General features: G+C 36.0%; 1 protein-coding gene across 1 annotated transcript in view; it reads left to right on the forward strand.

Annotated features, from left to right (window-relative positions):
- Positions 1 to 863: 863 nt before the first annotated feature.
- The window catches only part of LOC306874618 (NACHT, LRR and PYD domains-containing protein 12-like), a gene marked incomplete at its 5' end in the record, with an annotated part of 108,822 nt that continues 86,738 nt past the window's right edge, over positions 864 to 22,947 (forward strand). Inside the window, 6 exons of the mRNA XM_079424766.1 lie at positions 864 to 922; positions 1,456 to 1,563; positions 2,093 to 2,200; positions 2,878 to 2,953; positions 3,130 to 3,316; positions 3,416 to 5,333. Of these exons, the coding sequence (XP_079280892.1) occupies positions 864 to 922; positions 1,456 to 1,563; positions 2,093 to 2,200; positions 2,878 to 2,953; positions 3,130 to 3,316; positions 3,416 to 5,333 (2,456 nt within the window). The remainder of the gene's footprint in view (positions 923 to 1,455; positions 1,564 to 2,092; positions 2,201 to 2,877; positions 2,954 to 3,129; positions 3,317 to 3,415; positions 5,334 to 22,947) is intronic.

The raw sequence follows: 22,947 nt of genomic DNA on the forward strand, positions 1-22,947 counted from the left end.
ATATGCATGGTCTTGAAACTGTTGCAGCTATTGCTTAACATTGAAATTTCATTACTATTTAGAAATAATCCATTAAACAAGTTGTGATTTTAGGAGCGTTGCGCTAATATTTTCAGTTTCATTCGTTTGTGTGTTGTCTCAAGGACCCACCCACAACAGGGAAACTATAATGAATATCCATGTGTGCTCCACCAACTGGAACAGATTTTTACAGGAACTGAATATTACTGTACACAAATGTAAATTCAAACAGGCAGATAAACTCCAACATACCGATGTTCCTTAAAACCATTTACATTAATGTTAAAGAATATACCTAAAACAAATTTCAATAATTTGGTTTCCATAGCAGATAGTTTTACTATCAATATATATATATATATATATATATATATGTGTTTAAAAACTGTTCATTTTTAGTTCATGTTAGCTCAGGTCAGTTAATTAATATTCATATATACAACTTTGGATTTTAATAATGCATTAGTAAATGTTGATATTAATATTAACTAGGATTAATAAAAGTTGTATAAGTATATTTCATTGTTTGTTCATGCTAACTAATGTTAAAAAAACGGAACCTTAATGTGAAGTGTTACAACTTAATGCTTATTAGTTGCATAGTAATACAAGTATATTTAGATCCATATGTTGTGTGGTGTGATCTGAATGATCTGAAATCATCAAGATGGTTGCAATATTTGTTTGTAGCCCTTTATATATATAACTCAACGTGATCCATCCATATTTATTAACTCAACGTGATCCATCTGAATTGCCATGTTATTTCAGTAAAACATTGTCATTTCCAGGCCATGATGATCATCTGATTGTTTTCACAAGCAAGTCTGTTTAGCTGCAGTATGTCAGAGGAGAGAGGAAAGGACTCTCTGTCTGAGATGAGTCTCTCGGAGAAACAGAGGTAAGACTTTACAAAAATAATGTAAATTATTTTAAACATTGCCTGTGAAGAATAAAATACAATACAAATACACATCAAACTCAGCTTTACAGTGTAAATCAGTGGATATTTTTAAAGGGAAATTTAAAAGATTTTTGTCTCTTTCTCAGTCTCGTTCACTGTACACAGTTCATTGCTCAGTATCTTCACTGCTATAGAAACAAGATGCTATTTTTGCTTTAGTATTTTCTCATCTGGTCAATGGGATCAACAGAGTTTGTTTTCTCATGAGATTTAATATGGTTGCACAATAACACAGTTTTAGAGCCAGTTGTGTTTTTCAGTGAAGGGGAAATTGTGCAGGATGAGAAACCAGTACTTTTCTTGACTGGTAGTTTACCTGTGATTCCTTTATAGCAGGCCTGAGGAGTTAGTGAATTAGTTTGTGTTAAACTGAACTAAACAAACTTCCATTTGGCACACAAAATCTCTTCAAATGAGACTGAAGTATCTCCTATATATTTTTTTTATTTCTCTGTTCTCTGTGTCGTTAGTGTAAGATCAGACTCGCATGTGTCCAGCTCTGTGTCTGTGAAGAGCGACCATTCAAAAAGTGGTGAGCCACCGGACTTCAGTGAGAAAAAAAACTCATCTACCAAAAGGTATTACATTATAGCATGTTAGCTAGTTTTGCCACTGTGGTTTTTGTGATAGATGCTGACTGAATAAAAAATTTATCACTGAGCACAAAATCTGGTAACTCTGGTCTGGAGCTATTTTCCAATAATACAATTATACAGGCAGTGATTAAAAGGCATAAATTCACCATGGAAAATACAATAGCTGGTGCGGTGTGGTGGTGATGGCGCAGTGGATAAGACACATGCCTTTGGTGTGAGAGACCCGGGTTCGAATCCACTGTGAGACACCAATGTGTCCCTGAGCAAGACACTTAACCCCTAGTTGCTCCAGAGGCGTGCGACCTCTGACATATATAGCAATTGTAAGTCGCTTTGGATAAAAGCGTCAGCTAAATGAATAAATGTAAATGTAGATAATTCAACCAAACATGAATAAGTATAGTAGAACAAATGCATGGCTATAATTATATATTAATTACAATTTACAACATAAAAAATGCATATATTGATTGAAGTGCCCCCTGTAATATTGTTTCTTTTTGTTCTTTAGTGTAAGATCAGGATCACATGTGTTCAGCTCTGTGTCTGTGAAGAGTGACCATTCAAAAAGTGGTGAGCCACCGGACTTAAGTGAGAAAAAAACATCGTCTACCAAAAGGTACTTCATGGGTTTCTTATTGTTGGTTGAAAAAATACATATATGCACACATACAAAAACATTTGGCAGGCGCACGATCAAATGAATCACTTCACTATAAGTAAACAAGAATCGGCACACTGCCACTGCTGCTCCCAAAGATCAGTTTATTCTTAGATTCAATACGTATATTAAAATAAATTTATCTTTGGGAGCAGCGGTGGCAGTGTGCCGATTCTGATTTATGGTTACACATAGACTGTTTGTTGAAAATATTTAAATCAATATTTATCATGAAATTATACTGTTCAATTATTTATCAGAGTTTTCATTAAGATACTAAGAACATCAGCAAAGAAAATTAGAGATAGAGAAGATTATAATGATTTGATGTGAACTGTGGTATTTGGCAATCTCCATTAATCTTGGTGCACTAACATAACTGCTGCACAGTGTATGAAAATATGCAGAATATATTATTATTATTCACCAGCCCCTGTTTTATTTGCTTGTAGGACAGAAAATATTACAATGAGAGACCAAATATTTACCTAAAGTTATACTTAAATAGGTCCTGTACTTTAATAGTGTGAACTTAAACAGCTGTTGCTTTCTATTTGTCTTTGTTTTTAAAAATTACAAACTGTTTCTCTAATATGTTCCCTCAAAATGCAGTATTTTATTTTATTCACTAATAGGCTTCAGTATGAGACATTAGATTCAGATGTCCAGACTCATAATAATTTCAAAGACAATCTCCTGTGGATCTTCAAGGTAGGAAAACATTTTCAATCATATTTATAATAAAAAAAATAGGTTACTGAACAATGCTTGCAACAATATTCAATAGAAATTGGATTTCTGATTCATCTTGAGTATTTATGTTTCCTTTTAAGAACCCATAAAAATGTATTGTAAATGTAAAATTCATTATTTTTCTTTGTTTTTAGGATCTTGAAAGCAAAATAATCACATTTCTGAAGAATGAACTGGAAAAGTTTAAGAAAATATTACAAAAAGAAGACTTTGTGAAGGATTTTAATGAGAACAGATGCAGTATCAAAGAAGCAGCTCTTGATCTCACACTCTACTTCCTAAGAGAGATGAAGCAAGATGAAGCTGCTAATACTCTAGAGGGTAAGAGACTCATGACCATCTGTCATATTGTCACTTATAAATGTAGCAGTGAAAACTAATACTAAAACAAAAAAAAAATTTTTTTGTCCCTGCATTTAGATGAGCTGATCTTTGTTCATCAGCTAAAATGTAGCCTAAAGAAAAAGTATCAATGTGTGTTTGAAGGAATTGCAAAGCAAGGTGACTCAACACTTCTAAATAACATCTACACAGATCTCTATATCACTCAGGGTTGTAGTGAACAGGTCAATGCCGAACACGAAGTAAGACAGATTGAAGTTACTTCCAGACATAATGAATCACAAGAGATACAAATTGAGTGCACAAACATGTTTGAAGCACCTGGACAAGACAAGCAGATCAGAACTGTACTGACAAAAGGAGTTGCTGGCATCGGAAAATCAGTCTCTGTGCAAAAGTTTGTTTTAGATTGGGCTGAAGGAAAAGAAAATCAGGATATCAGCTTCATATTTCCTCTTCCTTTCCGGGAGATGAACTTAAAGGAGAAAGAAAAACAAAGTTTGTTGGACCTTATAACTCAGTTTTTCCCGGAGACAAAAGGACTGAACCTTACAAGAAGGAACCAAAAAGTCTTGTTCATTCTTGATGGATTAGATGAGTTTCGTCTTCCTCTGAAGTTTGATGTTAATGAGACATGGTCTGATGTATCGTCACCAGCCTCTCTGGATGTTCTCCTAACAAACCTCATCAAGGGAAATCTGCTTCGTTCTGCTCTCATCTGGATCACCACCAGACCAGCAGCTGCCAGTAAGATTCCTGATGACTGTATCGACCGGCTAACAGAGGTCAGAGGGTTCAATGATGTACAGAAGGAGGAGTATTTCAAAAAAAGATTTGAAGATCAGAATCAGGCCAAAGAAATCATTGATCATGTTAAACAATCAAAGAGTCTCTTTATCATGTGTCACATCCCAGTCGTCTGCTGGATTTCAGCCACTGTTCTCCAGAAGATTTTGGTGGAAAAAAGAAATAATGATCTGGAAAACAATCAGTCTGATGACACCTCCAAAACACTGCAGGAATCAAATACCGAAGACACTCCCAAGAGTCTGACACAAATGTACACACACTTTCTCCGCTTTCAGATCCAACAGAGCAGACGAAAGTATGATGGAGAATATACACCAGATGTTTCATGGGATAAAGATGCCATCCTTTCACTGGGGAAACTTGCATTTCATCAGCTAGAAAGTAACAACCTGATCTTCTATGACACAGACCTGGAAGCCTGTGGTATTGACGTCTATAAGGCATCAGTGTATTCAGGCATGTGTACCCAGATCTTTAAGGAGGAAACAGGGATCATTCTTGGTACCATGTACTGCTTTGTTCACTTGAGCATTCAAGAGTTTATTGCAGCCCTTTATGCACATCTGTTTCTAGACATCCACAAGAAAAGTGTGTTTGTTCATGACCCAACTATGACTGATTTTCTCAAGACTGCATTGGACAATGCACTTAAGAGTGTCAGTGGACACCTGGACCCTTTTCTTCACTTAATTTTAATGTTACTCCAGCCCAAATCCAAAAAAAACATGATTGATTTGCTCAAGACTGCAGTGGACAAGGCACTTGAGAGTGACAATGGACACCTGGACCTTTTCCTTCGCTTCCTTCTCGGTCTGTCACTCCAGTCCAATCGACGACTCTTGCGAGGTCTGTTGACACAGAGAGACGAAAATGACCAGAGCAAAAAGGAAATAGTTCAGTACATCAAGCAGAAATTAGAAGCTAATCTGTCTCCAGAGAGATCCATCAATATGTTCTACTGTCTGAATGAACTGAACGATCAAACTCTAGTGAAAGATATTCAGACTCACCTTAGCAAAGGAAGTTTCTCATCTTTTGACCTTTCACCTGCCCAGTGGTCTGCTTTGAACTTTGTGTTGTTGACATCAGAGGAGGAGCTGGAGGAGTTTGAGCTTCAGAAGTTCAAGAAATCAGATGAGTGTCTCATTAGATTATCAGCAGTCATCAAAACCTCCAAAAGAGCTCTGTAAGTCATTTAATGAAACTTATTTATCAGCTTATTAGATAACAGCAGCAGAAAAACAGTATAACATTTTTTATAAAACACTTTCTTCCATTTATTTTCACTCCAATATGAAGTTATCGTAAACTTCCTAATTTAAGTCTGTCTATCAAGAACTTCTCAGTGTTCTAATCATTAAACTCCATATTCTCCACCTCAAGACACTAAAGACAATGGAGTGCTTTCAATTGTGTAACTCATTGTAAATAAAGCTAAAAACCTTAAAATGGTATACTTGCTTGCTTGATGTAGCAAATGTATCTCTTAATCAAAAATACTAATGATGTTGTAGGTACAATGCCAATGTAGCCTTCCATCCTTACAGTATTTTTACTGTTCAAGTAAGAGTAATAGGTTTAATATTTGTATTTAGCTCATACGTTGTGCTGTATTATATGTATATGTTTGTCTATTCAATCTAATGTGATATATTTTCCTTGTAGCCTAAACGATTGTCACTTAACAGACAGAAGTTGTTCAGCTCTGGCTACAATTCTTGGATCAGATACCAATCTGAAAGAGCTGAACCTGAACAATAATAATCTGCAGGATTCCGGAGTGAAGTTGCTCTGCACTGGACTGGAGAATATAAAGTGTGAATTGGAGATACTGAGGTAAATTGTGTGATAACAGACAAAAACTGATCTCAACCAAACTTAAAGACTGATGTGATTGTTTTTTACACATTCTTTACAAAATGTTAATTAAATTGCTAAATAATGAATTTAAGAGTTTACCATATCTTTTGTTAAAAAATATGAGCATTATGCAAAATTATTAATTTAAAACTACATCTGTTTGACTGATAATGAATAACTTTATCAAGATGTTGAAAAACAATTTCCAAATGTACACTAAAACAACTAGATAACGTGTCATTATTGTACCCTCCAAATCAAAAATATCCAATATGTATTTAGATGTAGAAGTCCCTATAGATATAGACATTCTACTTTACAAGTTAACATTTATATTGTGCTTTTGTTTTTCTATATTTATATATTTAGGAAATCATTAGTTTCAGCCCTAGGATTGAGTCAGAATTCAGGTCCATGTATTAACTTTGAGCTGGTTAATCCACAGAATTGAAGGCATAACTTCTTCAGATCAGTGAAATTAGTTTGTTTTACAGCATAAACTGTATGTTCCTGGTCCTTCCATACAAGTGTTTAAGTGTGAAATTTAAAAAGGCCATTCAAAACTGTTTTTTGTTTTAGTTTTTGTTTTTCAATTATTCTGATGTAGAGTTGCTTGAATGTTGTGCATCATTTAGATGAAAGAGTTTCACACCTATAGAGTTTTAGATCATTGAAACAATAGCTATGTTTCCATCCACCTATTTTTATGCGCATGTTGGGATATCGCATAAGAAAACGCTGGATGGAAAGATGCACATAAATTCAAAAAATGCGCTTAAAAAATGTATGCGCTCAATTAAGTAGGATACATTTCTTATCCGGTAAGAAAACATGCGCATAAACTACGATGGAAACACTTTTACCGAATTAATTCCTTAATGCGCATCTAAAAAGATATGTGACTTTGCAATGGGACATCATAACTGGACCAACCAAGGACCGATCTCATTGCAAAGCATCTGAAATGCTTCAGTAAAGTCTCATCAAAGTGCTTTGTTATAATTAACTCCCTGAACTGCGTTCCCAAACAGCAGACTCCGAAAATAAGATAACAGGACTGCGTTTCGTCTAAGTACTCTGAAGCTCGTAATTTATTGTACAAATTTTTATATACAGTGACTTCTTCTACAGCAGCAAATGTAATTGTTCTATGTGGTATTTAGCAAAAGCTAATTGGGAAGTGATGATTTTGTTCTCTTCAATTCACTGGATGGAAATGGTGCTTTATTCGCAATTGTTTAATGTGATATTCCAATTTTGCGCATAAGTTTAATTAGTAAATTTGGATGGAAACAAAGCTATTGTGAGTGACTGTAAGGTCCCTGGAGATTCTCAGGTGAGTTGACATTTTAAAGGTCTCTGAGCCTTTTGTTTACCCATGTATTTGGTTATTAGTTTTCACCTTGCAATTCATTATAGAAGGTTAGGGATTAATATTGTTAAGGTAAATTCTACAATAGCTGATTAATTAGTTGAATTTTCATTCTTGTTCTAGACTTTCAGACTGCCGTATCACTGAAGAAGGTTATAAAGCTCTAGCTTCAGCTCTTAGATCAAACCATTCACACCTGATAGAGCTGGATCTCACAGAAAATGATCCTGGACCATTAGGAGTGAAGGAACTGAATGATTTACTACAGGATCCAAACTATCAACTGAAGACACTGAGGTGAGATGTGGTGAAGTAATACAAAACAAATTAAATACAGGTGAATTGTTCATAGAAATATTTCACTAATACAAACCCGCTGCATCAAAGTAAATTCAGGATAAACTAATTTACACTTAATTTATACTTCCATTTATTTATACTTCAATAATTTACACTTCCATCAAATTTGGATGTTGTTTTTCATCAAGTTTAAATTCATCAAGTTTTAAAATAATCTACTTCATAATCTCATCTGCAGGTTTTTGGGTCCTGCTGCAGATGAAGCCTGTCAGTATGTGACTGGAGTTGTTGGTAAAAACCCGTTACTCCTGAGAGAGCTGAATCTGAGTGAACATGAACTAGGAGACACACGAGTGAATCAGATCACTGCTCTACTGCAGGATAAACACTGTAAAATCAACACACTGATGTGAGTATTTTTAATGTGGTATTTATTGCACAATTAATCTATGTTAAAGACATCAGGTGACCTAAAAACAGTTCTCAGGAATCACTTAATAGTGAAATCAATCACCTTGTGTTTATAAATTCTCCTCTTGCTCATAATTTTAGGCTGCGTGATTGTTGTCTAACAGAGGAAAGCTGTTCAGCTTTCGCTACAGTCCTGAGATCAAACTCCAGTCTGAAAGAACTTGACATGAGCAACAATAATCTGCAGGATTCAGGAGTGAAGAAACTCCAGAACGGATTAGAAGATACAAACTGCACACTGGAGAAACTCAGGTGAGTTAAATGAATGAACATTTAATTTTAATAATAACTTTTGTTTGTTTGTTTAAAGTTAACCCTCTCAAGAGGACAGAGGCCCTGGCACAGTCACATGTGTTTTTATCTTGTATCAGTAGCAACAACTTGCAAGACATACACACATTAATGTTCAAACAGATAAAGACAACCTCATTTGAAACTGTAAATGTCTACTTTTATTTGTGTCCACTCAATAAAAAATGTTGTGCTAATGTAAAATACAGGGGGAAAGTTATTTACTCGTAATATTAAAACCAGATTTTCTTAGAAATTGTGTACACACGTGTTACTCGCATATTATTGTAGCACAGTTTGTGCTGAATGTAGTGTAATGAAACTTTTGCCAATAACCCTTTTACTGGTGAGTTTAAAATATTCTAGCTGTCCCCCCAGAGTGAGTTTTTTAGGCGACCATTATTTTAGAATGTTTCCCTTTATTCTTTCCATAAAGATGCGTCATGCTTGTCACGTGACACACCGCAGCCACAAAAACACTGTAAGACAGATGTATCGCTTTTATTTCGTTTTTTTCCTTTTTAATTCAAAATATTCACTAACTTGCTTACCATGTCATCAACTATCTGATATTCCGACTCACAAATACGTGTAAGCGAGTGCATTTTGTCGTTTAAAAACCTTTAAAATTAAAAACGTTTAAAATGATCTTGATCGTGATCCATAACGTGAGATGGATGCTGCCATGTTTGTTAACGCTGCAGTTCAGAGAGTCCTATCAGTTCGATTTACAGCATGTAAATTTATCAGTTTCTAGAATAATACAAATACAAATAAACAGAAGAATAGAGTGAACTTTATAGCTACTTATCTGATATGAATAGAACACATCGGCAAATTATATTTGAATGGATTGTTATTGCTGCTTCCATAGACATCTGTGTGTATTTTACAAACTATATATGTATTGTTTTACTAGCATTTATGTGTATTTAAATGTCTGAAACCTAAAATAAACATTATGTGGTTAAAAACACTGCATAGTAGTGATTATATGACTAGTGCAGAGCGCGTCTCAGCGCCAGCCAAAGTGCGAAAACGCAGTTTGAAATTGGCAGTTATGTGGCGTCGACAAACTTTCTAAATCCCATATGTGGGACCGTAGTCCCAGGGGTACGGAAATAAAAATCCCACATTTTTACTGCTCAGCAGGTTAACCCCTTCACACGTAAATGTAATATATATTCTCGCTGAATTAAAATATTCTAGCTGACCCCTCAGTGTGAGTTTTTGTTTTTTTAAGGTGACCATTATTTTAGAAAGTATCCCCTTATTTCCGTGGCGACACATCATGTGTGTCACATGACACACCGCAGCCACAATAGCGTTGTATCATAGATGTATTGCTTTTATTTCATTTAGCCTCTTTTGTTCAAAATATTCACAAACTTGTTAACTATGTCATCAACTATCTGATATTCTCGTAGTGAATGTATATATATATTATTTTACAAACCTTCATAATGATCTTGTTAGTTGATCGGCATGTTAGTTTGTGCCGCAGTTCAGAGAATTGTGTCTCTCAGATTTACAACACGTAAATTCATCAATTTCTCCCAAAATATATGAAAGTAAGTGGCTGGTGAGCTGGGAAAAGTACATAATCAACTGTATAGTTATTTACACAGTGTGAATCTGATCTGTTATTGCCGCTGTTATAGACATCGGTGTATATTTTACTAATTATAAATGTATTGTTTTGCTAGTACATTTGTATTTAAATGTCTAAAATCTAAAACAAACATTAGGTGGTTGAAAACACTGCATAGTTGTGATTATATGACAAGGGCTGAGCACTTCCATCTCTGGCTTAGCGCCAGCCATAGCAGGAAAGCACATCTGAATCTGGCAGTTATGTGACATCACTACATTCTAAAACCCCATATGTGGGACCGTACTGCCAGGGGCACACAAATATCGATCCCACATATGGGACTGTACCGCTCAAGCAGTTAATATGGTAAAACTAACTGAAATTTAAACATTTACATTTATGCATTTAGCAGACGCTTTTATTCAAAGCGACTTACATTGCATTCAAGTTACAGTTTTTACATTTTATCAGCTCTTGCTTTCCCTGGGAATCGAACCCATGACCTTGGCGTTGCTAGCGCCATGCTCTACTATTTGAGCTACAGAAAAGCTAAACAAAAGTTACCAGGAAAAATGACTGTAGTAAAATGAAGAAAGTGAAAGATACGCTTCTATCAATAATCCCCATAGAAAATAAATATATATATATATATATTCATACAATTAGTATTGATGCAAAACTAGCCTTGTATTAAAAAAGGTCAAATGCATTTGATTTCAAATCTCTTTACTTTAGACTTTCAGACTGCAGTATCACTGAAGAAGGTTATAAAGCTCTGGCTTCAGCTCTGAGATCAAACCCTTCACACCTGATAGAGCTGGATCTCACAGGAAATGATCCTGGACCATCAGGAGTGAAGGAGCTCAGTGATTTACTACAGGATCCAAACTATCAGCTGAAGACACTGAGGTGAGACATGATGAAATAATATGAAATGAATGATATGCAGTTGAATTATTAATAGAAATGTTATTTCAATAATACAGATTTTTTGCATCAAAGTAAATTCAAGATAAACCATTTCTCACTGTTTCCCCATCAGGATCAGATGCTATTTTTATTACACCAAGTTTAGTTGAATTGAATCCTGCTTATTTTCTTTTGCAGGTTTTTGGGTCCTGCTGCAGATGAAGCCTGTCAGTATGTGACTGGAATTGTGGGTAAAAACCCGTTACTCCTGAGAGAGCTGAATCTGAGTGAACATGAACTAGGAGACACACGAGTGAATCAGATCACTGCTCTACTGCAGGATAAACACTGTAAACTCAACACACTGATGTGAGTTTTATCATTATTATGACAACTTTAATACTTGTGAACTTGCTGCTGGACATGTTATATCCATGTTACATGTTATCGTTTACCAGAGAGTGTTGACTTTTAACTAACAACTAACTGTAACTGTGTATTCTCTTAACACAGTTTGAATAACAGCGATATCACAGAAGAAGATTGTCGTGTTCTGACTCAAGCTTTAAATTCAAACCCTTCAAATCTGACAGAGCTGGATCTGAGTGGGACTAAACTAGGAAACTCAGGAATAGAGAAAATCTGTCATCTGCTGGAAAACACCCAGTGCAAATTGGAAAAACTGAAGTGTGTATTTTCATTAATCCTCTTTTTCACATGTGTATTTACATTTATCTTGTTCTTTTGAAAAAAAAAAGAAAACTGGAAGCTTTAATTTCTGCTAATTTATTCACCTCATTTTCACTTTGACTTATTCTGCCTAACATCTTCTTTTGTGTTTGACTGAAAAAAGTTAAGTTTTGAAAACAGCATGAGGGTGAATGAATAATGACAGTTTTAAATGTTGGGCAAATGGTTCATTTAGTCAAATGTTGTCATTAAAGCATTGGTCAATGCATGTATTTATGGAGCCTATGAGACAATTTTGCCAGTTTTAAAATACCATTAAATAAGCATACATTTTGCACACGCTATGGCAATAATTTGTCTAACTTGTTTTTCCGTTCTGAAACTATATAATTTATTATCATATATTATTTTAATATTGACTTGAACTTTGTGTTCTTTATTTTATTTAGTGTAGAACATGCATTACTTAACAGCTTTTTTATATACAGATTTTCAGACTGCAGCATCACTGAAGAAGGTTATAAAGCTCTGGCTTCAGCTCTGAGATCAAACCCTTCACACCTGATCGAGCTGGATCTCACAGGAAATGATCCTGGACAATCAGGAGTGGAGCAGCTCAATGATTTACTACAGGATGAATGCTGTAGATTGAAGTCCATCAGGTGATTTAAAACCTGCAAATACTTAAAATTGTACATTTCAAACAAGGGAATGAATTGGGTAGGGACGCTAGGGACATGTCCCTACCAATATCCAGCGACTACCAAATTGTCCCTTGCAAAAAGTTTGATCAAACAATTAAATATATGTACTGTATATGTTTTTGTCATTTCGGACACATTAGAATTATGTCATACCATTGATATTACCTAAGAAGTCGAAGTAAATACATTAGAAAACTGTACGCTTTCAAGGATACAAATTTAATACATGGGCGGAGTAAGAACATAAGGTAGCCTAAAGGTAGTCACACACCTGGCGCGAACTGCAGCTCCATGTCTAGGACAACTCAAAGGTATTGCGCCCAGTTCAGGACAGCAGTCCAAAACAATTAATTTAAAAGTTAACTTCCGGAATTAACAAATTTGTGTCAATTACTTTGAAGTATGTGTTTGACAAAACAGCAAATGGAAAGAGAAAGCGTGATCTATGGCTATTATTATCTCTATAAAAAGCATATGGACAGAAAGACAAACGTTGTGCTGAAAGATGAACAATACACAATCTTCTAGCCTAGGATGAAGTCATTATGTACATTAAGAGTAATTTGGGGGAAATATAATCAAATTATGGGGGGTCTGATGTCCCCACCAATGTCAAAAGCAGACCTATGCCCTTAATTTCAAATAATCTTTCTGCATCCATGCTGCAACATAACAAATAATCAGTTGACAAGCCTTGTCTTGTTTTGATCCATTGTTTAATTAATTACATCACATGCAAAATGGAAGGTTAAAATAGTCAGAACTTTATATTGTTAGTAATATTTCAAGATGAACACTTATTGGACTGAAGCAGCTTTGATTAGCTTCATTGTCTACTATCATTTTTTACAAAAATCGTGTGAAAATGACAGTTAACATAGAGGTGCAGGTATACGGCTGTACGCACTATGCGTAGCCTACCATGAGCGCTCCGACTGAATTGAGAAATGTTTGCCCCTTAAATATTTAAGCAGTTATTATATGTGTCCATGCCATTAATTATGAATTAATCAGTCTTTTTATTCTGTGCTTTCACTAAACTGATTATCTTTGCAAAATAGACTAAATCGATTCACATTCGTTCAATTTTACCGCACTGCGTGCCCTGTGTGGCTGTCTGCTACACCACTGATGAAGTGGTAACTTTGGGAAAATTAAGACGTGTTGACATTTGCATCAGCAGAAGGGTATTTTATTTATTTTTTTTCAATCGTGAATATGCACTTCATCCAACACTGTTTTGTTCTCTGTAGTTTTTTCCTCCAAGCATGCCATTGATGAATGCATTTACCATTTTGTTGATTTTGCCGTAAAAAAAGGTTTAAAACTTGTGACACCTTCATTCTACTCAGCGTTGCTCGCACTGATAATTTTGCTCTCCAAAAAAAAAGTACCCTCTGAAGAAATCCTGCAGGCATCCCTGCATGGAGGCGTGGGTGCAATCAATTGCATGTAAAATACAATGTCATTTAATAATAATGTCATTTTTGGTCATACAGTCAATATTTACATCGTTCAGATCTGTTAAGCATCTATGTGTACATTCATAATAACAACAAAACATTGTGAAAATAATATTGTAAAATAATGAAAACAAACAGGATTCTATTGCTGCCGTCTCTGTCCCTGTGAACTTGAGTGTGTCAAAAATGAACCAACACTCCGTTGCCTCACAGACATCTAAATGAGGGGGGCCTAGGCCCCCCCAGGCCCCCTCGTGGCTATGACACTGGACTATATACGTCGTATGCAATGCACAAAACCATATCACATCTAGAAAACACGCCCACCTCTGTAATAAACGTGGAGATGTTAGTCCCATCCGAATTGGTACACGAAATCACAGACTTCGGGTGATAAGAATGAAAACTCAAGCGTAGTTTAGAAAACTAGTCCTGTCCAAATAGGGCTTAATACACTAACTATGGAAACATACAGGATCTGGTCATAAAATTAGAATATCATGAAAAAGTTGATTTATTTCAGTAATACCATTCAAAAAGTTAAACTTGTATATTAGATTCATTCATTACACACAGACTGATATATTTAAAAATTTTATTTCCTTTAATTTTGATGATTATCAAAAAACTAATGAAAGTCCCAAATTCAGTGTCTCAGAAAATTAGAATATTAATTAAGACCAATGCAAAAAAAATGACTTTTAGAAATGTTGGCCAACTGAAAAGTATGAACATGAAAAGTATGAGCATGTACAGCACTCAATATTTAGTTGGGGCTCCTTTGGCCTGGATTACTGCAGCAATGCGGCGTGGCATCAGTCGATCAGTCTGTGGCACTGCTCGGGTGTTAGGAGAGCCCATGTTGCTCTGATAGTGGCCTTCAGCTCTTCTGAATTGTTGGGTCTGACGTATTGCATCTTCCTCTTCACAATACCCCATAGGTTTTCTATGGGGTTAAGGTCAGGCGAGTTTGCTGGCCAATCAATAACAGGGATACCATGGTCCTTAAACCAGGTACTGGTAGCTTTGGCAGTGTGTGCAGGTGCCAAGTCCTGTTGGAAAATGAAATCTGCATCTCCATAAAGTTGGTCAGCAGCAGGAAGCATGAAGTGCTCTAAAACTTCCTGGTAGACGGCTGCGTTGACCTTGGACCTCAGAAAACACAATGGACCAACACAAGCAGATGACATGGCACCCCAAACCATCAATGACTGTGGAAATTTTACACTGGACCTCAAGCAACGTGGATTGTGTGCCTCTCCTCTCTTCCTCCAGACTCTGGGACCTTGATTTCCAAAGGAAATGCAAAATTTACTTTCATCAGAGAACATACCTTTGGACCACTCAGCAGCAGTCCAGTCCTTTTTGTCTTTAGCCCAGGCAAGACGCTTCTGACGCTGTCTCTTGTTCAAGAGTGGCTTGACAAGGAATGCGACAGCTGAAACCCATGTCTTGCATACGTCTGTGCGTGGTGGTTCTTGAAGCACTGACTCCAGCTGCAGTCCACTCTTTGTGAATCTCCCCCACATTTTTGAATGGGTTTTGTTTCACAATCCTCTCCAGGGTGCGGTTATCCCTATTGCTTGTACACTTTTTTCTACCACATCTTGTCCTTCCCTTCGCCTCTCTATTAATGTGCTTGGACACAGAGCTCTGTGAACAGCCAGCCTCTTTAGCAATGACCTTTTGTGTCTTGCCCTCCTTGAGCAAGGCGTCAATGGTCGTCTTTTGGACAACTGTCAAGTCAGCAGTCTTCCCCATGATTGTGTAGCCTACAGAACTAGACTGAGAGACCATTTAAAGGCTTTTGCAGGTGTTTTGAGTTAATTAGCTGATTAGAGTGTGGCACCAGGTGTCTTCAATATTGAACATTTTCACAAATTCTAATTTTCTGAGATACTGAATTTGGGACTTTCATTAGTTGTCAGTTATAATCATCAAAATTAAAGGAAATAAACATCTGAAATATATCAGTCTGTGTGTAATGAATGAATCTAATATACAAGTTTCACTTTTTGAATGGTATTACTGAAATAAATCAACTTTTTCATGATATTCTAATTTTATGACCAGCACCTGTACTAGTGGGAATGATCTATGTTTGTTTAACTCCGCCCATAAACATGATGGGAGCAGCGAAAGGTATAGAATTACAACAAGATTGTGCAATCTTGAACTTGTCTTCTACTTCCTGTAGGTTTTTGAAAAGTCCTGCTGCAGAGGAAGCGTGTGAGTATCTCACTAAAGTTCTGGGTAAAAGTCCATTATTACTGACAGAACTGGATCTGAGTGAAGATAAATTAGGAGACCTGGATGGGGAGAAGCTCTCTGTCCTTTTGATGGACTCTCATAACAAACTGGAGAAAATTAAGTGAGTGAACATGATTTTATAGACAAGATTATTCATATTCATGCACAATGCTAATTCAAAGTACAAAAAGTGTAATTATTTGTAAAAGGTGTATATAAATAAAAAAATATATTTTAAATGAAATAAGAGAAGAATATAGAAATAAAATGATACAATGCAATCAGTAAATGCAGCACAATGCTCAGTAAATGCACTGCTAAACAGTGTTTATAATCTGGATTTGAATGTGTCTAGTGACTTTTTCTGGAAGCTGACTCCGGTGTGTAGTTGAACATGAACAAACCTTGTTTTGAGCGAACCTTAGTATTTCTATGCATAAATGTAAAACATACTGTATAATATTAATTGTCGTTTTTTTTTTTTTTTTTGGCTGTTTTTGTATTTTCATTGTATTTAAGCAACTCTATAAATTAAGTATTTATTTATTTGTATTTTTTTGGGGGGGGGGTTATAATTCTGAAAGCGCTGTGTTCTTTATGAGCCATAGCTGTCTAATGGTCTTTTGGGGAAGGAAGGTGTTTGTAATAGTCCATTCTGCTGGTGATAAAATGAAACATTTTTATCAAATCCTAATGGGATATAAAATCATCTATTTCTTGCTATATGTTTGAGATGATAGTATTCTGATTTAGTTATTACTTTGACATAACTACTGAAATCCAAATTCTCACCTATATTCCTGATGTTTTTTTTTTTGTTTTTTTTATCCCTAGAGTTCTGGGTTTACCCAAGTTTTGGGTTTAACTTGAGAATTTCATCCTTTTTGTCAAATACAATAATCTCTGTTTTTCTTTGTTTATTTAAAGGAAGAATGGGCACATCCAACTGTTACTTTTATCAATACACTGGCACAGAGAGTCAGTGGGACTGTAGTCACTGGGTGATAGAGTTAGGTAGATCTGGGTGCCATTTACGTAGCTGTTATGAGAAGTTTGGTTCCTTTTATTATTTTCCCTATTAAAACCATGTACAAGTTGAACAGGAACAGTGCCTTGTGGGACTTCCCATTTCATGGCTGACCATTCAGACTTACTGTGCGTTCACACCGCCGGCGGCGAGAGCGTCAAAGTGGCCGGAAGTCATTCATTTTCAATGTGAGCCGGCGGCGAGCTCCGGCGAGAGCGGCGCGGCGAGTCTTGGGCGGTGAGAGCGTCGAGGAGAGTTGAAATCAGGTCAACTTTATGGTAATGAGCTATGACGCGGTTGGGCGGCAACCAATCGGAATGTAGAAGTCCTCCGCTTGAGAGGGTTCCAGAGAACGCAGTCCTGTAAACTTTGGTTCCGACCACATTAGTTCCCAAGCAAAATGGAAGAGAGATTAATTATTGCTGTGGCGGGTTTCCCGATAATATTTGACGTGTCCCTGTTTGTGTACAGGGACATAAATAAATAAAAATTATAGAGGACATTTTCCCGCTACAACGTGTGTTTTTCAGCGGGAATGCAATTTATTTGCTCAAAACAACACCTTCAATCTGGACAGTTTGTAATGTAGGCTGCACACAAATTAATGTTAATGAAAGACCAAGGCTAGTAAATGTCTCCTATAATGTTGAAATTAGACTAGCACTTAACCATGAACACAAATCCACACCACACAAATGGCTTGTAATTGGTTTATTTGGTTAGCAAACATGTAACTACAATTAAGTTCTTTCCATCGATCAATTTCTCACTTTCACATTTCAAATATTAACTTATACTCTACTTGTGGTCAGTCTGCACAAGATCAACCTGCTTGTTTCCTTTGCGGCTCCTTTAAATACAAGACGAGCATACGATCTACGTCAGAGCGTCAGCGCGTCCACGAATCTTTTCTACAGCGTCGCAGTCAGGGCGGCCAGGGCGAATTTTGACGCTCTCGCCGCCGGCGGTGTGAACGCACAGTTATGGTCGCCAATATTCACGTAGTAACCCCCTCTCTTCTAAGTTTGATCTGAACTTTTTGAGGACTATTGCTTAAAGCCCTGCATAGTTACATTTATTCAAGTTAAATATATAAGATATCATATAATAAATTATACATTTTTTTTATTATAAACATATATAATGTATTATAATATATAAAAACCTGTTGATATAAGGTGTGCTAAATATTGTATGTGCTGAATAAGATAAATACAAATGTTGTTTTTGTGGTTAGGCTGAATAATTGTGAGCTGACAGAGAAAAGCTGTTCAGTTCTAGCTACTGTTCTCTCCTCCAAAACCATCCTGAAAGAGATGAACCTGAACAACAGCCGTCTGCTGGACTCAGGAGTCAAAGAGATCTGTGAGGGACTGAAGAATCCTGTGTGTGAGCTGAAGATACTCAAGTGAGTACATTTCACCATCAGCTACACTCAACACCACAGCAATCACCGAAACAAAATCACATTTTATATATAAAAAATTACCAATACTGATCAGTGCTGGTACTTTGACATATTGAGCAGTTCTCATTTAGGAGACCAGGTTTGAATCTGCCCTGTGTCACCTATCTTATATATATAAAGTATCTCACAGAAGTGAGTACACCCCTCACACTTTTGTAAATATTTTATTATATATTTTCATGTGACAACACTGAAGAAATGACACTTTGCTACAATGTAAAGTAGTTAGTGTACAGCTTGTATAACAATGTAAATTTGCTGTCCCCTCAACCCACAGCCATTCATGTTTAAACCGCTGGCCACAAAAGTAAGTACACCCCTAAATGAAAATGTCCAAATTGGGCACAAAGTGTCAATATTTTGTCTGGTCACCGTTATTTTCCAGCACTGCCTTAATCCTCTTGGGCATGGAGTTCACCAGAGCTTCACAGGTTGCCACTGGATTCCTCCACATAAATATGAAAGTGAATTGAATAGCCTACTAATTCCCATTATTGTGACTTTTGGCACTGCACGGTTTTGTGCAGTGCTTTGTAGTTATTTAGTATACATTTTCCCAGTGATGTAATTTGATTTATAAAATGAGACAAATCGCAGATCCAGTTCGCTCCACAAATAAGCTCGTCGGTCCCATGTAATTTTCAAGCGATTTATGAATAAGAACAGAAAATAACCGCTCCACTTCACATATTGTCCAATGAAATTTGAACTTCTTGTGCCAGATCATGATTGGTTGGTGAATTATGTAATATTCTAAAATATGTAATATATGGATTTTTAATTAAATCGACACACTAGCTTTGATTATTGATGAAAAATGTTTAAAACATTGTTTGGTTTATTTTTTCCTTCCGTCGACCCATATGCACTCACTGAAAGAACCATATATGGCTCGAGAGCCTATGGTTTCCGAAAACGCACGCAACCCATAGCAACGCCTCAGATTGACAGATATGTAAAAATAATCAGGAATTTTCTGACTTTTGAGCGAGTAGTTACTGTTTTAAACAAATTGTCATGTTAATTAGATTTCAAATGCATTTTGTTTTATTGACCACAATATCATTGCTATTTGATCGAGAGGGGCACTTTTGAATAATTTTGAAAAAGGGCAGGGGCTCGAGCCCCCAAAGCCCCCCCTTCTGCAGGTGCCTGCCCTGCGGCCCAGTCTCTGCTTCAGTATGTCACAGCACATGTTGGCATTTTCACTTAGGGGTGTACTCACTTTTGTAGCCAGCGGTTTAAACATTAATGGCTGTGTGTTGAGTTATTTTGAGGGGACAGCAAATTTACACTGTTATACAAGCTGTACACTCACTACTTTACACTGTAGCAAAGTGTCATTTCTTCAGTGTTGTCACAAGAAAAGATATAATAAAATATTTACAAAAATGTGAGGGGTGTACTCACATTTTTATAAATATTCTATATTTTTTTAATTTATATTATATATTTAATATATAAACATAACATATTTTCCTTTATATATATATATATAAGTTTTCTTCTTGAGTTAATGTTAGAGGATACTAGAATGCAGAGGGGCGCCGACACTGATCTTGTATACCCCTCGGCAAATGTGCAGTTGCCCCCTTCAAGATCAGTGTCGGCATCCCTCTGTATTCTAGTAGCCTCTAACACTAACTCGAGAAGAAAACGTTCTGTAAGTCAATGACCAAAAGCCAATTACTAGCTTGTGCAAGGAAGGATATAAACTCATTAGAAGTGTAAAAAGGTTTGAACCCCCTTCCCTTTTATTTAAAGAACATCTGCATTTTTTTTTTTTTTTTTACTTAAAGAGATAATTCATGGAAAATTTGCCATGCTAAGTGAAAGATTTCTGCCAATATTTCACCTGGTAGAAAAACAAATACTATTAAAAGTATAGCTGCAAGCAGCAATTATGGGGCCAAGCACTACAGAAGCAAGCATCAGACCAACTGCAGAAATTAGTCATTGAAGCCATTTTAGGAGGATTTTAGTCAAAACGACTGAAAAATCATAAATAATCCTATTGTTGGCTTATCACGTCTGACCAATAGGTGGCGCTATTATCAAATCGATGTGTTGTGTTCTGTGTGAGTTGACAATGGTACACACAAAGTTTGGTGTCAATATGCCAAAGCATTGCAGAGATACAGCTTCAAGTGTCATTTTGGCATCATGCGTCAAATTTGTTTCTGTGGTATATGAAACCGGTTTGGTCTATCAGCACAAAATCCTTAACTTTTTGTGAACATTGTCTAAAGATAATATGAATCGATTTTGGTGAAAATAGGACAAATGGTTGAGGAGGAGTTTGAAAGAGTAGGTTTTTAAAAAATTCAAAATGGCGGACGTTTGGCTGACTATGGCAACATTGGTATCACTGTTCTCATCATGACCCAAGGAATCTATTAATACCAGTCTCATTACAATAGGCAAAATACACAGAAAGCTATTAGCATTTATTTTATATTGCATTATAACGGTTGACCACAAGGTGGCACTGTCTCACAACTTTTTAAGTACTTTCAGGACATGGTCTCGATGGTACTTACAAAGTTTCGTAATGGTACACCAATGCATTCGAAAAATATAACATCTTATATCATAATACTCTATTGAAGTCAATGGCAATTTCATGTTTTGTTCAATTATAGTGCCACCAATGCCTCGTTTCCACTGAGCGGTACAATACAGTTCAGTACAGTACAATTCGGTACGGGTAACCCTAATCAGGCTTGCGTTTCCACTGCCAACAGTACCCTTTACTTGATAGGCGTGGTGTATACCATTCACAAGTTATAAGCAACAATATGCATTTTTCATATCTCCTGACCACTAGGTGGCATACGGTTCAAAAGTTATTCACATAAAGATGAGTGAAACTTTGGACAAGTGGTGAGTTTGAGATAGAAACTCCAAATTTGCTGTGGTTACTATTGACACTATCCTCTATCTGTGTGCCAAGTTTTACAACTTTCCCGCAAGCGGTTCTATGGGCTGCCATAGACGCAATGGCGGAAGAAGGAGAAAAATAACGCCAACGGATACAATAGGTGCCATCGCATCTTCGGTGCTTGGCCCCTAATGAATGCCATGATTCCCACTATGGCCACTAAATGGCAGCAGGGGATAATTTATTGTTTCCTTTACCATTTCCACTCTGTGATATAGTTATTTTCACATGTTTTGCTAATGGATTTATATTTAGATGTTATAAAATCACCATTACAACATTTAAAAATCTCTCTTTTTTTGTCAAAGTTCAGCATTGTTTTGTATTGAAGTATGAAGTAGTAAGAGTTTTCAACTCATTGAATATACTTGAATTACACAGATGGCCTATTTTGAATTTACAACAGCAATTTCCAGTGAAAAGTGGCTAGTTTGTATCCTAGTTTATTATCTTCTCAGTTTCTCTAAAATGTAAATCAAATATCCGTTCTTAAATGTAATGCACATACATTCATGCACAGTTTTGCAGTTTTATTCGCCATTTTGGTGATTTTGTGACTTAACTGACGTATGCTCGCAGTTTCTGGTGCGGTTTATTTATGAAGCGAGCGTGTGCCTCATATCCGCGTACAGTTGAAGAGCGTGCGCCGTGAGCTCAGTAAAACGGCTGACAGGACAGGAATGTTTTTTTTTTTACTTATATATAACAATATCTCATCAGACCGCACTTTACTATTTTTCAACTGAAGCTCATTTGGCACCTATAGCCTACCTTTTCAGTGCTTGTTTGACTGAAGTGCGCGTCTAAAAATTCTCCCTTTTTTTCATATACTGCATACCCCATTTTTGCGCCACTATGCATATATATATATATATACAAATATAATCAGATAATATATATATATATATATATATATATATATATATATATATATATATATATATATATATATATATATATATATATATATATATATATTAATTATCTGATTATATTTGTATATATACTATATATATATCAATTTTCAGATTTATTTATTTATTTTTATACAACTTTGAATTGAAAGTTTACTAAGATGTTTGTGTACCTTTTTTGTTATCCATAAACACAATTACAGCCTTTAACAATCGAACATCTGACGTGTTTGTGGTTGGAGGGGAAAATACATTAATGATCAAATTTCAGTGGTAATCTCTGATGCTGATTCACTCTCAACACCTCTGCTTCCAACAAAAATGCTACAGTTTAAGTATCCATATTATTGATTTTTTTAATTATTATTTTCAGGCTCGGTAACTGTGATCTAACAGTGAAAAGCTGTTCAGCTCTAAATTCAGTTCTCAGTTCAGTCTCCAGCAGTCTGAAGGATCTTGACTTGAGCAATAATAGTCTGCAGGATTCAGGAGTGAAGCTGCTCTCCGATGGACTGAAAGAAAACTGTAAACTGGAGAAACTCAGGT

This window comes from Barbus barbus, assembly GCF_936440315.1.
Source record: "Barbus barbus genome assembly, chromosome: 9".
NCBI lineage: Eukaryota > Metazoa > Chordata > Actinopteri > Cypriniformes > Cyprinidae > Barbus > Barbus barbus.